Source organism: Prionailurus viverrinus, chromosome C2, assembly GCF_022837055.1.
Source record: "Prionailurus viverrinus isolate Anna chromosome C2, UM_Priviv_1.0, whole genome shotgun sequence".
NCBI classification, from domain to species: Eukaryota; Metazoa; Chordata; class Mammalia; order Carnivora; family Felidae; genus Prionailurus; species Prionailurus viverrinus.
Window position 1 is genome coordinate 45,774,920 of NC_062569.1, and position 15,551 is coordinate 45,790,470.

The window sequence follows — 15,551 nt, forward strand, 5'->3', positions numbered from 1 at the left end:
AAACCAGAGGAAAGCAGTTTAGCTCTGCTTCCCTCCCGCCCACCCCATGTGTACCTGAAATTTTGTGTTTGTATTAATTGAATGGTTATTCATTTGCCAAGGACCACTATCTTTAAATTTGAACTTGAGCTTAGCACATCGGATATTGTTTTTTAATTACAGGGGGACAATCAAAACCCCTGTGCCAGTTTTGCACAACTGCTTCTGTCTCATAGTAAATTTTCCAATAAATCTTTCACTGTGTTAAAAAAAAAAATGTATGAAAATATTGTTAAGCCTTCCTGTTTGGTGGTTTTTTTTGTTTGTTTTTTTTGTTTTTTTTTTTCCCTGCCAGGTCAGGGAGACAATTCTTGATTTGTTTCTTTATAGCGGATCCAAACAGTGAATGTGAAAAAGTAGAATTTGTGAATTTGGTGCTGCTCTTCTGTGAGTTCATCCGACACGATGTCTTCTCCCATGATGCGTACATGTGTACCCTCATATCTCGGGGAGACTTGTCAGTCAGCGCCTCGACTCGGCCGCGATCGCCAGCAGGAGAAAATGTAGATGAGCACTATCCAAAGGACCATGACATGAAAATGGAGGTACGCCCCTGGGAGTGGTGCCCCAAACCCGAAAACCACACTCAGCTGGGCAACTAGTTTCACAAGGATTGTTTGGTGGTGGAAGGGTGATTACATTTTACTTGTATTCTCCCATTACAGAACTTGTTTATCTCTACCCCAAACTTGTGGAGAAAAAAAACAAAACAAAAAACAACATTGGATTATAATTGATACATTCCAGAAGTTTCTTTTGGATACTCTAAAACTATTAATGAAAAGGTTTGACAGTCCGTAACATTTTTTTACTGGACAGGAATTAAATACTTCCAATTTTATGTGTTTCTAAATTCCAGTTTCCTTGAATGTTGTGACTTAAAATCAGATTTGTTTTGGTCCCATTAGAAGGAGCATCTTTAACCCCAATTCATTCATTGTTTCTGTCTTTGATACAAAATGGGAATTCTGTTTTGATCATAACACATATTTTCATTTAAATTAACAACTTTATCTCTCAAATGTTGCGGAATTTTTTTTTTCAACAAATTATAATACTGTGAGTATGACTTTTATCATTTTCTGCCGGTTTCTGGTGTTTTGGACATCATTCCAGATACTTAAAGAAGTTTTCAAGGCAGAAAACATGAAGGTGGTGATGAGAAAGAGTAGAAAATGGTGAGAGATTGTGACAGTTCCTTAAAATCAAGCTTCAAATTGGTTCTGTGGGAGTTTAAGCATAATGAAAATATTATGGTATTTTTAAAACTGTGGTTATCCTTGTAAAGACCTGATGTTAGAATTGCATGTGTGAATTCATAGTTTGTGCTCTTAAGATTTGGTGATCAAATGGTGCAGGAATTAAAAAAAAAAAAAATCATTTCCTTAATGTAAACACCATTGTTTCCGAATTTGACCACAGTAGAAGTTTAAAGGCTAAAAACTAAAGTTACCGTACCTGTTGATGCTTCATCTATGTTTCTGCTTTTTCTTTTCTATTCTTGGATGTCCAGGTATCTTGTATCTTGGGTATACTCTTAGATTTTTCTAAGTACAGTTGGTGAGCATGTGACTGGAAATAGCCCAAAGGAGGGACGTTATGGCCAATTTGATTTTTAATTAGGAAGTTTGTGTGCTTTTTCCTTCAAGTATCATGGAAGTTAAATCTTTTTTTTTATCATGAGGATAAAGAATGTGACTTTGTAAAAACAGTGAATGTCTTAAAACTTCCTTCTCTTTTTTGGGAAAAGTAGATACTAGGGAGAGAAAAGACATAGGATGGTTAAAAAATCATTGTCATATTTTAGCTAGTTTGTAATGAACTACAAAATTTACAGTGCAACTTTCTTTCTCTGGCAATTATCAGGAACAGACTATTATGGCGCATATGGGCATTGACTCAGGAACTACTAATATTTTTGATGAAGTAGACAAGAATGACTTTAAAACTGACTTTGGTTCGGAGTTTCCAGTAGGTTCAACCTTCAAATTCTTATTGACTATTAACCCCTCCTCCCCGCCTGCACCCCAGCTTGTCTCCATCCTTCTGTTCCTTGACCCATGTCCTGGAATGACCTGTGTACTTGGGATGTAAATGTGCTCATTCCATACTCCTTTCTAGTGTACAGTTACTCATCTTGTGATTGTCTCATTTCAGCTCATTCATAGTTTGGGTGCATCGCCTCCTTTGTGAATTATAACATTCTGTCCTCCTGGCTGTCTTTTCTCTTTTGTTCATTTTGAGACCATTGTCTCTGAGGAATACATGAAGATAGTAGTTTCATCATGACAGTCCTTGTTGACTTGCTATGTATGTGTTCAGTTTCTAAATAATAGCTTTCCTGGCTCTGGACTTGTTATACTTCTTCAACCATATCTCAGTATGGTTATAGTATTTTCTTCCTCATGGATCCAAATGAGGTCCTTTATAAAAAATCATACTGTTTGGGGTATATACTAAAAGCTTTATTATTCATTAGTTTATTTTTTAAACTTATTTATTTTGAGAGAGAGAGAGTGTGTGCACACAAGTGAGAGACTGAGGGAGGAGCAGAGAGAGAAGGTGAGAGAGAGAGAATCCCAAGCAGGCTCAGCTCTGAGCCAAGTCTGATGTGGGACTTGAACTCACCAACTGTGGGATCATGACCTGAGGTGAAATCAAGATTCAGACACTTAACCATAACCAACTGAGCCACCGAGGCGCCCCACTGTTATTCATTAGTGTTGTTAATTATTTCTTTGTGTATGTTTTTGTGGGAGATTTAGCCTTATGAGGAAACATTTAACCTTGAAGTCCAATGTTAACTCTGGCCCTCTGGAGAGTGCAGCTCTGAACAGTTTTTACGTGTGTGTGGTTGTCACTTTCTCATCTGCAAAATGGGGCATGATGTTGATGGTATCCTTTGGATCTGAACACGAGTTTTGTGGAAATTAACAAAATTTATTTATATATTTTCTTAGTGTTTAAATAAGGAAAAGATAGTGTATGAATGTCGTGTGTGTGAAGTTCTGGCATGTAGCGCTGTGTTGTGTTGCCCTCTTTCATTTACAATCTCCAACATTTGTTTTACATGACTTAGATTTTTTCTCCCATGCCTGGAGAATCCTGTGAGAATGCCAACCCTTCCTTGGGCAGAAGAATGTCGGTTAATGGTGAGAAGTTGCTTAAGAGAGAAAAACCCAGGGAGTTGATTTTTCCATCTAATTATGACCTTCTGCGGCACCTGCAGTATGCAACACATTTCCCCATACCTCTGGTAAGTCATTGCTTCCATCAGTTGGCACCCTGATTGTTCCATTATGGGATCATTAGCCATTGATTATTCCATTGTGTGCCTCCATAACACATATGAAAGGAGGTGAGTTTTTGCATTTACTGCTTCTTTTGTTATAATTACAATTGTATAGCACACATACGGATGTAGTTTAAATTTGTGATGTGATACTACTGGCTAGCTAGATTTAATGGAATTTTCTAGGTTACTATCCTTTTATCAAGAGCATTTGAGTCACTGTAAATGATGTCTAAATGTGTTTTCCTATTTTTTGAAACTTCATTTACTAGTAGCTCTTATGTGCGTTGTATTGTGCTAGGTACTTGTGGTATTATACAGATGAATGAGAATTGGCATAGGAAAGATGAATAAGATAGGAGGGAGACACATATAAAATGATCAACACTAAAATGAGTGCAGTGATTGAGTGAAACCACATGTGCCCTCTGGAAGATAAACCATTTGACATTCTTGGGTCTCTTCCACTCTCAGAGAATAAGTATTAAAGGGGAGAGAGAACATCTGATTGAGAAATGGGTTAAGGCTTCATAGAAGAGGTTGTATATGACATGGTCTTGGGTTTTGATCTGTTGAATTTAAGAATTGATAGCATATGAGAAATACTTGGGAAATTTAGTGTTGGACTCAGAACTTGTGATTTGCATTTTGCTGAAGGGGAACAACATCGGTTTCTTGATATTCATAAAAATTGGGCCCAAATCTAAATGTGTTTATATTCTTAAATTACTGTTTTTTCTCCTGGAATTTTAAGTGAAATGTTAATGAGTCATTCTTTCATTGAGCACTAATAATATAATAATAATTATTATTATTTTAACAAGTGTAATTTTGAGGAATGTATACTGTTATCTTCTGGATACCTTTGAGGAATTTTGATCTGCAAACTAAACTTTTTTTTTTTTTTTAAGTTTATTTTGAGAGAGAGAGAGAGACACCACATGTGTAAGTCGGGGAGCGGCAGAGAGAAAGAGAGAGAATCCCAAGCAGGCTCTGCATTGTCAGCACAGAGCCTGATGCAAAGCTTGAGCTCAGGAATTTCGAGATCATGACCTGAACCAAAGTTGGATGCTTAACCAACTGAGCCACCCAGGCACCCCTAAATAGTTTAATTTTTTTTTTTTTTTTTTAACATTTTTAATTTATTTTTGGGACAGAGAGAGACAGAGCATGAACGGGGGAGGGGCAGAGAGAGAGGGAGACACAGAATCGGAAACAGGCTCCAGGCTCTGAGCCATCAGCCCAGAGCCTGACGCGGGGCTCGAACTCACGGACCGCGAGATCGTGACCTGGCTGAAGTCGGACGCTTAACCGACTGCGCCACCCAGGCGCCCCTAAATAGTTTAATTTTTAATTTTTGTTGTTATTTTAGAACTTTCAAAATCACTACACCTATATATATTTTTATTACAATTTTTCTGTCCAGAGCTATGTCAAAAGTTGCCACAATTCTTTCTTGCACATCACTGGCTGAATACATTTTTTAGCTGTTACCTGTATACATCACTCATTTTCAACATAATGGAATAATCTCACTGTTCATTTAGAACAATAGAAGGGGTGGCCTGATAGTTTAGAGATGTGTCCTAAAGAGTTTATGGATGAACTATTACAGTGCCTGGAATTTGCTTTAAAAATAGTTGGGAGTCAAGAGTGGGGTTAGGCAGTATATGGAAGTCTGGAGTTTGGTTAACCGTTAATGCACCAATGTTAATTTCCTACTTTTGGCAAACGTGTCATGGTTACATGAGGCATTAACGTTAGGGCGAACTGCATGAAAGGTATATGGGAACTTTCTGTACCACCTGTGTACCTTTTCTATAAATCTTAAAGTATTCCAAACTAAAAAGTTAATTTAAATATAAGGGCGAGGGGTAATAGAGCACATATGACAAAATGATGAAAATGGCTGAAACTAGTTGAAGATTCTGTGTTTCTCTCTTGGGTAAGTGGAGCTTTGCTGGCCTTCCTCTTCCTTGCATCTGGGCATGCAGGACACTACCCAAACATGGACATCTTTATTCTGTTGTTCATGTAATCCTTGGCTGCACAGTCATTCCCACCATGTAACATTCTAAAGACTGTCCACTTCCTTAGAGGAAGAAGCATGAATGATTTCCAGTGATAAAGTCTCTCATGATGGATTATGATAGAATTCAACTGTAATGCATTCATACAAGAACTGCTAGAAAATTGATATCATTGGATACAGTTTATTAATAGCTTTCCATCACCAGTTGCCCTAGACTTCCCTTTACTGTGTCATTTAGAATAAAATATTAGTAAGGGGAAAATGAACATATATTCTAATATGAGATTGACATTAGGAATGCTGTACAGAGTCTGGTTCTCTTTCTTAATAAAGGTATATTGCCATTTTTTTTTTCAACGTTTATTTATTTTTGGGACAGAGAGAGACAGAGCATGAACAGGCGAGGGGCAGAGAGAGAGGGAGACACAGAATCGGAAATAGGCTCCAGGCTCTGAGCCATCAGCCCAGAGCCTGACGTGGGGCTCGAACTCACGGACCGCGAGATCGTGACCTGGCTGAAGTCGGACGCTTAACCGACTGCGCCACCCATGCGCCCCTCTCTTTCTTTTAAATTTTTTTTTTCAATGTTTATTTATTTTTGGGACAGAGAGAGACAGAGCATGAACGGGGGAGAGGCAGAGAGAGAGGGAGACACAGAGTCAGAAACCGGCTCCAGGCTCTGAGCCATCAGCCCAGAGCCTGACGCGGGGCTCGAACTCACAGACTGCAAGATCGTGACCTGGCTGAAGTCGGACGCTTAACCGACTGCGCCACCCAGGCGCCCCGCGCCCCTCTCTTTCTTAAAAAAAAGGGAAAGTTTGACTGACTTATTATGCATGTGAGGAAAATATGAGAATGTGCTGGGGGAAAAAAAAAATTGTGTGCCTCCTCCCTCCAGCCCCTGATCTTGAAGATGTGGCCCTAGTGAGTGAAGACCAAGGAAAGAAGACTACTAGGGCCTTGACTAAAAGATTCAGGAAAAGAATCTAGTAGTTGTATGTAGGACTATATGAATGATGTCTTGATCTGCCTGTCAGTAACAACATGTTGTTAGACTGTTGACAAGGACAAGTTTTAGTGTATCACCATTCTACCAGCCTGTAACATAATTGTGTCCTTTACACCTTGTGTCAGATAGGTGATGCAGTGCGGGGTTCTGTCATTACCACTAGCTAACTAGAATTTGTCCAGCACTTACCAGGTTAGAAGGGTAACAGACATTTTCTTTTGTGCATTTTCTCATTTATTATTCTCTTCAAAATCCGGGAATATTGAAATTGTACACAGGAATTGTCTTGGGTTCAAGCTTCAGAAAATAATTCCTCTCAATGCGGTACTAAAAATAGCCCCGGAATGAAACCTGTTTTGTTAGCTTCCAGGAACACCATTTCTTTCTTTCTTTTTTTGTTTTTGTTTTTAACATAAATGGGAAAGTTTATTAAAGCGAAAGTACACTTTTGAGATGTGAGAGTGGGCGAGCTCTCTGTCTCTCGAGAGTGCTGCCAGGAACACCATTTATTAATCACCGCAGCTAGTACAAATGTATTACCAATTGTTGTAATTGTTGTAAAAGTTGGGCTTTTGCTCTTGAAATGAGAAAAAACCCCCACATAGTCTCAAGTCTGGTTATCTAAACTTTTCATTCTTCTTTTTCCTAAATCTTTTATTTGATACCATCTATTGAATTCTTTCTGCATTACTTGCAGTCTAGAGAATTTGATCTAAGGATTGTGACCCTGAGAGCTAGAGTCACCCATTCTTTAAACTGTTGGCCCCACGTGGGGTCAGTCTCAGACATGGCACCAGTCAGCCCAGCACGTGTTGTGTTCATAAGAAGGCCTTGCTATGTGGATCTGTCATGTCTCTCTTAAGGCCATTTGACTAGTGCTGTTTTTCCGTACCTTTGATGTGAGTTTCTAGTTCCAAAACAGTAGTTTCAGCAGTTAGTATAGTTTAACACCGTGCTTGGAAATGTTATAGGGTAATATTTCATGTTACTACAAAATGAAAATAAGAAGTCACTGAAGTTGTCATCGCTAACATTAGAAAATCTTTATAATCTATGAGAATATGAGTATATATAGTACATCGAAAACTCTCCATGTATTTTCAAGCCTTTTTCGAAATAAACAGTTTTAGTTATTGTTTTAGAAAAACCATTAGATCTTAAAAATTGGAGTAGTGAGCTAGATAATGGACTAAAAATAAATCAGGACAAGTGGTTGCATGTAAAGATCAGCTGGATTTTATTTAGTATGATCTAAATGGTTTTAAATCGTGTTGCCAAAGGGCTTTCTGGCATCTTACATGGAGATCATTTTGCATATTTCTATCAAGAAGTCAGTTCCCAATATTCAAATGGATACTTCATGAATGATTCTGAGTCTGTGTCATAAAAGTTCTTTAGGTTTCAAGGATAATGCAAGGTGTTGTGTTGGTTCAGCAGTACTTTTTAGGTTTTTTGTTTTGTTTTTGTATGAACGTGGTTTAAGCACCACAAGGGTGCTGCTCGATATACATTTAGAAACAGTTTCTGAGTAAAGCAGGCCACATATGGTAGCTGTCTTTTACTTAGGCTATCTTTTCTCTTTCCCAGTACTTACTGTCACTGAGACAGGAAGTGATAGCATGAAAAATCCCATATTTTATGCACTGCTCTCACCACTTGATTTTTCTTTTGCAGTCTTGGTCTCCTTATGTGAAGCAAAAGTCTTGGTGACTTTTAGGCGGAATGCTTTTGAGAGATGGTAGTACAGGATAGGATCAAAACACAGGTTCGACACTGCCAGGAGCAGCGTGGCCTCTTTGGCTTTGAAGAGTGAAATCCTGGTTGGGCAGTCAGATATTACTTCTGTCTGGCTGAGGGTGTATGGGATTCGGACAATGTGATACGGAACAAAGCATATGATGTAGCCTGTAGTCACTAAAAGTATGTTGATGAGGGCCCTTTTCACATATAGATAATTTTCATTATCTTTGTTTCTGTAGAGTTGTCGAATTACAAGGCAGTTAGATATTAAAATGATGGCTGAGAAATTTAAAAATATTGCTACACATATGAAATTGGTCAGCAAATGCCAGTTTCTTCCAAACTCCTTTTTGAATTCCATGCATCCCACATTTGGCTTCTCCTCGATGTCTTTGATGGGAATTATCATGTTGGGCACCATTATAAGAAGGACCATTAGCCACACCACGGTCGATATCATTTTGGCAAATCCAGGTTCTTGTATCCGATAAATCTTAGAGCTGTACGTCAACTGAAGACAACGATCAATACTGACAAATGCTAAGAAGATAATTGATAAGTACATATTAATGTAGATGAGGCAGGCTGTCACTTGGCAGTGAAATACCTTCAGCTTCCAGGGTGCCACACCCAAGTCAACAACGATTTTCACTGGTAATGCCAGAGTGAGCAGGAAATCAGCTGTAAGCAAGTTAATTAAGTATATGCTTACACACCTGTGATTTGTGTTGTTCTGTATGAAAGCCCAGGTTGCAAAACCACTTCCGATAATTCCAACAAGAAAAACTAAATAAAAAAAATAGGTGAACGGCTCCAGACCTGTGTAAACTGGGCAGAAGAGAGAACTGTTTGTCATCTTGAGGGAAAGGAAGGATGACTCTTCAAAAAAAAAAAAAAAAAAAAAAAAAAATCCGAAGAATCTGTTTAAAAAAAATGGTAGGGACGTTAGTAATTTTTTTTTTTTTAATTTTTTTTTTCAACATTTATTTATTTTTGGGACAGAGAGAGACAGAGCATGAATGGGGGAGGGGCAGAGAGAGAGGGAGACACAGAATCGGAAACAGGCTCCAGGCTCTGAGCCATCAGCCCAGAGCCCAACGCGGGGCTCGAACTCACGGACCGCGAGATCGTGACCTGGCTGAAGTCGGACGCTTAACAGACTGCGCCACCCAGGCACCCCAGGGACGTTAGTAATTAAAATTAGCGACTATTTTCTGTTAAAACATCTATATTCACAATGCTAGGTTACAATTTTTCTAGTTCTTATAGGAAATTTTATTGGTGAACTTACTAGATTGTGTGGACTGGTGGGAACGTCTGAGATTATGAGGAAGCCTGGGTTTTCTGTGGTGTGATTTCATGATTTTGGAATTCCCATGTATGTTTGCTTCTAGAAGGGATTTTTGTTAAGAAGTTATTTTTATTTTCTTAAAGAGACTAATGATTTAAGTTTATTTTCAGAAAGCAAGCGAGCGTGAGTGACTGGGAGCACAAGCAAGGGAGGGGCAGAGAGAGGGATAAAGAGAGAATCCCAAGCAGGCTCTGCATTGTCAGTATGGAGCCCTGTGAGGTGGGGGTGGTGGGCTACAACTCATGAACTTCGAGATCATGACCTGAGCCGAAATACAGAGTCAGTCTCTTAACTGACTGAGCTGCCCCGGCATCCCTTAAGATTTTATTTTTGAGTAACTTCGACACCCAACATGGGGCTCAAACTCACAACCCTGAGATCAAGAGTTGTTCACTTTACCAATCAAGCCGGTCAGGCGCCCCTAGAAGGGATATTTTGACCTCACACTTTTGTATTCCGGTAGTTCTTTTGCTACCAGTTGCGTTGGAAGTTAGTTTGCAGAGGAGGTAAGTGAACTGAAATTCTGAGAAACAAAGAAAGGAAATGAAGGTAACATTGTTCGGTTGTGGCTAAGCCTGGAGAGGTTTCACTGAGCTTCCTGGCCTGCTTTTTTCGTAAATTGACAAGAGCTCTTCATGCTGGAGGAATGTAGGCTGAGAGGGGAAGTAATGGGTGACAGAAAATTGTACTGAAATTTAGAGGGAGTTACTTGGAAAGTAGGCCCTTCATTGTGTCATCTACTAGAACATTTTCACAGTCAAAATTGCATTTCATTTTTCTTTTTAGCAGAAAGAGTTGAAGGGTTAGAGTCTGGTCTTGATGCTTATTCCTTCCTTTTCCCTCACTCAGTTTCCTAACGACCTAGACCTTGTGATGTCCACTATGTAGCCACATGGGACTATTGAGCACTTGAAACGTGGCCATTTCAGATTGACGTGTGCTGTGAATGCAAAATACACACTGGGTTTTAAAGATGTTTTAGGAGATATTATAAAAAACATTACAAGTAGTAAAATTTCACTATTGTATACAAATAGTACAGTTAATAAAATCTCAATATTTTTATATTTAGCATATGTTGAAATGGTATTTTTGATGTATTAGGTTAAGTATGTTATTAAAATTAATTTCTCCTGTTTATTTTTGCTTTTGTAATGCAGGTACTAGATCATTCTAAAGTATCTTTCTGGTTTGTGTCCTAGTTCTATTAAACCGTGCTTGTATGGATGTTTCTGTGTCAGTGCTTTTTTTAAAAAATTACTTTTAATGTTTGTTTATTCTTGAGACAGAGACAGAGCATGAGCGGGGGAGAGGCAGAGAGAGAGAGGGAGACACAGAATCAGAAGCAGGCTCCAGGCTCCAGGCTCTGAGCTGTCAGCATAGAGCCTGATATGGGGCTCGAACTCATGGACTGCGAGATCATGACCTGAGCAGAAGTCAGATGCTTAACCTATTAAGCCATCCAGGCGCCCGTCTGTCAGTGTTTTTGAGAAATTAGACCATGGATGTATTTTAAAGGCTTCTAGAACAAGAATATATGATCATTGGTTAGAAAATTTTCAAGGAGAAGCTCAGTTATGTTAGCATGAAAACATCTATCATACTTGAGTGTTTTCTTTTTTCTTTCATTGTAGGGTTTGAAAAGTGTAGGACATGTTCTTAGGACCATTGTGATTGACACTGATAATGCTGAAATCATGACGTATTCCCTCCACATTCCTGGAGGGAATTGTTCCTCCTCCTGGAACAATTGGAGGTTGATAAGTGCAAGTTAAACCATTTGGGCTTCGTTTACTCCCTCTGACCTGGTCGAAATTAATGCTCTTAGTGCCATAGGTACATCTCTGTAGTGCTGATTCTGGTGTGCATGCTCCTCATATATAGTAAACACCTGCCTTTTGTTTCAAAGACCAGAAGATTTTGTGTTTTAGCAGAAAAAAAAAAACCGATACACAACTTCTTAAAAATAGCAAATAATAAGTACAGTGGCTAAAAAGTCCGAATAAGCCCATTCTCTGAAACCTCCATTTAAAAGTAAAACAACAGAGGTGCCGGGGAGGCTCAGTCAGTTGGGCATCCAACTCTTGATTTTGGCTCAGGTCATGATCTTATGGTTTGTGAGATTGAGCCCCACATTGGACTCTGACAGCATGGAGCCTGCTTGGAATTCTCTCCCTCAAAAAAAAAAAAAAAAAAAAAAAGTGAAAAAACAAAAATTTTTGAAGTCTTTCTGATCCTTAATTCTCCTAATTATTTAATGATCCACTGTGTACATCTTGGGATGAAACAATCTACAAGCAGACTGACAAGGCAGATGTATATGAAACTTTATAAAATGTCATTTAAAAGGGTACATGTCCTTCTTTTCCTACTTGCCATAGGACTTCAGAGTTCATGGATAATTTCATTCTGTACTAAACTCAGTGAAAATAATTGAGTACTTACTTGTGTCTGGTACTGAGCTAAGTATTTTACCTTTCATCATTCCTGTCATGTTGGTGTTATTATCCCTACTTTACATATGAGAATACTGAGGCACAACAAGGTCAAGTAACACCCAGGGTTATATAGCTGTTAAATTATAGACCCAGGATTCTAACTCAGAAGTCTGATCTCAGAAGCTATGTTCAAAACTACTCTAGAACTCTCAATAAGAGTAATGATGATGCTAGTGATGATGATAATGACTATTATTATTGAGCCAGCCTTACTAAGTACTTACTATGTGGCAGGAACTCTATTTTAAGCAATTTTCATATAAAAGCAGAAATAAAATATCGTTCTTAACTTTTCCCCTGAATACTAATAAAGGAAATTTAGACTTTAAGTATTTTGATGTTTCTTTTTGCTATACACACACACACACACACACACACACACACCATATATATACACACACACACTATATTTACATTTATATTTAAAAAACAAACCTACATTCTATCTTTTAAATCTAAACCTCCCTTACTTTCAAAGTTCCTATGACCTAGCTGCTTCAAGCCATCCCTACAGTCTTTATCCCAGTTCTTAAGATTTGTGGGATCGCTACTCTGTGACCTGCTCCTTCTTGCCTTTGTACTTTTAGTTGTGATAAAATTTGGGGGATCATAGGACTTTAAGGATGGAGGGAACCTTTAATGATAGCGTCTAGTCCAAGTCCCAGATCAGTTGAGGACACTGAGTTCTGACACTTGGGTATTGTTCAGGGTTTTCCAGCTTGTGAGAACAGGCTAGAATCTGACCATGTTGCTCATATTCTAGGCTTTCTGCCCTTATCCTTGCTATGTCCAAATCCTTCCTATCTTAAAATGCCTGGAGTAAGTTCTCCATGTCTGCAGTCTCCTACAGGCTTCACTGGCTTCTTAGGACTCTGATATTTCTTTTTTAATTTTATTTTTTTAAATTTACATCCAAATTAGCATATAGTGCAACAACGATTTCAGGAGTGGATTCCTTAATGCCCCTTACCCATTTAACCCATCCCCCTTCCTACAACCCCTCCAGTAACCCTCTGTTTGTTCTCCGTATTTAAGAGTCTCTTCTGTTTTGTCCCCATCCCTGTTTTTATATTATTTTTGTTTCCCCTCCCTTAGGTTCATCTGTTTTGTCTCTTAAAGTCCTCGTATGAGTGAAGTCATATGATATTTGTCTTTCTCTGACTAATTTTGCTTAGCATAATACCCTCCAGTTCCATCCACGTACTTGGAAATGGCAAGGACTCTAATTTTTGATAGTAACCGTTTATTTGAACCTTGGCACTCTGAGCATCGTTTCCTTCTCTGGGTCCAAAGCTAGTGTTGGGATAAATTGATCTTTGTCTCTGTCTCCCACCTTTGCTCATTATTCCTTTACCGGGTGTTAGGATTTTGGCTTATGCTCTTGTATTTCAAATGTTATATAATAACAGTTAACACAGTATTTTTTTTTTTAAAGCGTTCCTGTTGCTAATACGATTTATACAAAAAAGTCTCATTTCATAGATGAATATATTAATATTCTCTGTAACTAGAACTGGCCATCCACCCATACCGCCTATGGGTAATTTATTTAAAAATAATTAGAGTGTAACTATTTATTTGATGATGCTGGAGAATCACGTGCTTTGTACTTGGTTTTCATGAACCTCAGTCTAGATTGCAGTGAAAAACACATGTTGTCATTTAAAAGTTTTGGTACATTGATTAGAGGTCTAATTATACTATAATAACATTCTGTGTTATTTATCACAAATTAGAAAACCAGGCGCTTGATAATTATTTCATAAACCAATTATTTACCCTGTGGAAATTTGAGGTATGCAGAGGTACTACAGCAAAGAAAAGATTTCAAGTGGCTCCTTTGTTTAGATAAAGTGCCCATTGCTTAGAAAATAAAGAAACTCATTACATTTTTAAAAAAATGAATGTCACAATAGAACGTTCTTGAAATTACCTATTATAATGTTTGCGGAGGAAAGTCCTTTTAAGACCCGTTGTACCCTGTTGTAAAGCCTACAACATGGCGTTTGTCCATCATAAAATGTAATGTTGACTTACTGAATAGTTATGTTCACCTGTAGGTAAGTATTCAGTTTTGTATAAATTAAACTTTTTTTTTTTTTTTTTTTTTGAGAGGGATGGCTGGGGTCATCAGATAGAGGAAAGTTCATAGCGAGAATCTATTTAGAGTTTAATAATGGGTGCCTTCTTACACAGCAGCCTTATTATATGTAGGCATTTCCAACTTACACGTTTTAAGCTTTGAAAATCATAGCTTCCCTTTCTACCAAAAGATACTTGAACATACCGAGTATTTAAAGAGACCTACCTGGGGGGATACTCTCTGAGCCACTGCGGGCTCCTTGCAGGTCTTCACAGAAGCATGAGCTTTTGGCCTGGCCTCAGCAGTAGCAGCTTCATTGCGCGAACGTTGGCTGTACTAAAAATTTCCTTTCCTTTTCGTGTGGTTTTAAAGTGTTGCATATTGACGTAGATGAAGCTGTGGTTTGTAAATAGTTTAACTCTATGAAAGTCTCCCAAAGAGGTTCTTGTCAATTTTGTGTATGCTTTCTGAAGCAATTCAGATTTGTGTATTCTGCTAGAGGAAAGATTTTTACTTGTCCATTGTAGTACCTGACAGTTTTTTGTTTTTTTTTCTTAAGCACCCAAGATGTGTTTTCCATCATAATGATATGAAAGAACATCACTTTTTGTGCCTTGAAAGGGGCTATAAGTTAAATATATTAGATCTTGAAGCCAAATTTCTGATACTCATCAGCCTTTGGAAGTTAATTGTAGTTGGGATTAAAACAATTGTAGTTGGGATTCTGCTGAGACATTTATTAATAAACAACAAAAAGATGTCATATGACATAGTCTGTTAAAGTTCATGTTTTAGTTTTTGGTCATTGTAGAAAAATCTGGAAATAAACAGAAGAAGAAAATTATATGCACAGAGATAATTAATGTTAAAATTTTTGGTATATAAATTGACACAAATTTTGGTACAGATTTAAAAATTCTATGTGTATGTACACCCATCTAATGTGTTATTATATTGTGCATACTGTTGTATGGTTTAATTTTTTCATTCAAGGATATACTGGATCTGTTTTTCTAAGCTAAAAGAGTAGGCCTGCCAGGAGCAGTTGTCAGTTTGGGCCCAACAGCTTAATGCATTGAGACAGGTATTTAGTAATCAGTACATTGTATGTAATGGGACCTTCCTGTGCATTTCCTGTGCATTTAAATTGTTTGGTTAGATGCTTATTCTGCTTGTGGTGAGCACGTGCTCACTGAGTGTCGGAATGGAACTCAGCGTGGTGAGGGACCTAAAAAAAAAAGTCACTATCTCATCCACATCATCAAGTGGCTTTGCTAGGTTATCTGCTTTGAATAAAGGTAGGTTTTGAGCTCATATGTCAACCTTATTTTCTGGAGCTCTAAGTCTGCTCGTCCAAAGTTGATTTGTAAGTGCAAAGCCATTTCTTCATCAGTTAGGGTCTGATTTTCTAGTGTTGCTTTATTGCTCTGGTAGTTGCTTTGATTTTGTCTCTTTTTCTCCTAATTATTAGTTTTCCAGATTAAAAAAAAAAGAAAAAAGAAAAAGA

The 15,551-nt window shown here is 38.0% G+C and overlaps 2 protein-coding genes across 21 annotated transcripts in view; one reads left to right on the forward strand and one right to left on the reverse strand.

Annotated features, from left to right (window-relative positions):
• MED12L (mediator complex subunit 12L) overlaps positions 1-15,551 on the forward strand; it is a 699,797-nt gene that overhangs the window by 463,618 nt on the left and 220,628 nt on the right. For all 20 annotated transcript variants that reach the window (XR_007155629.1, XR_007155628.1, XM_047875167.1 and 17 more), the window contains 2 exons: positions 370-584; positions 3,119-3,295. Coding sequence is in view for 18 of the 20 variants with exons in the window: in XM_047875167.1 (XP_047731123.1) it covers positions 370-584; positions 3,119-3,295 (392 nt within the window). In the remaining 2 variants the exon portion in view is untranslated. The remainder of the gene's footprint in view (positions 1-369; positions 585-3,118; positions 3,296-15,551) is intronic.
• GPR171 (G protein-coupled receptor 171) lies at positions 7,586-14,371 on the reverse strand. The gene is made up of 2 exons (XM_047875207.1): positions 14,270-14,371; positions 7,586-9,032 (listed from the first exon to the last, which is right to left on the reverse strand). The coding sequence occupies exon 2, from the start codon at positions 8,966-8,968 to the stop codon at positions 8,009-8,011; it is 960 nt and encodes a 319-aa protein (XP_047731163.1). The 5' UTR covers positions 8,969-9,032; positions 14,270-14,371; the 3' UTR covers positions 7,586-8,008.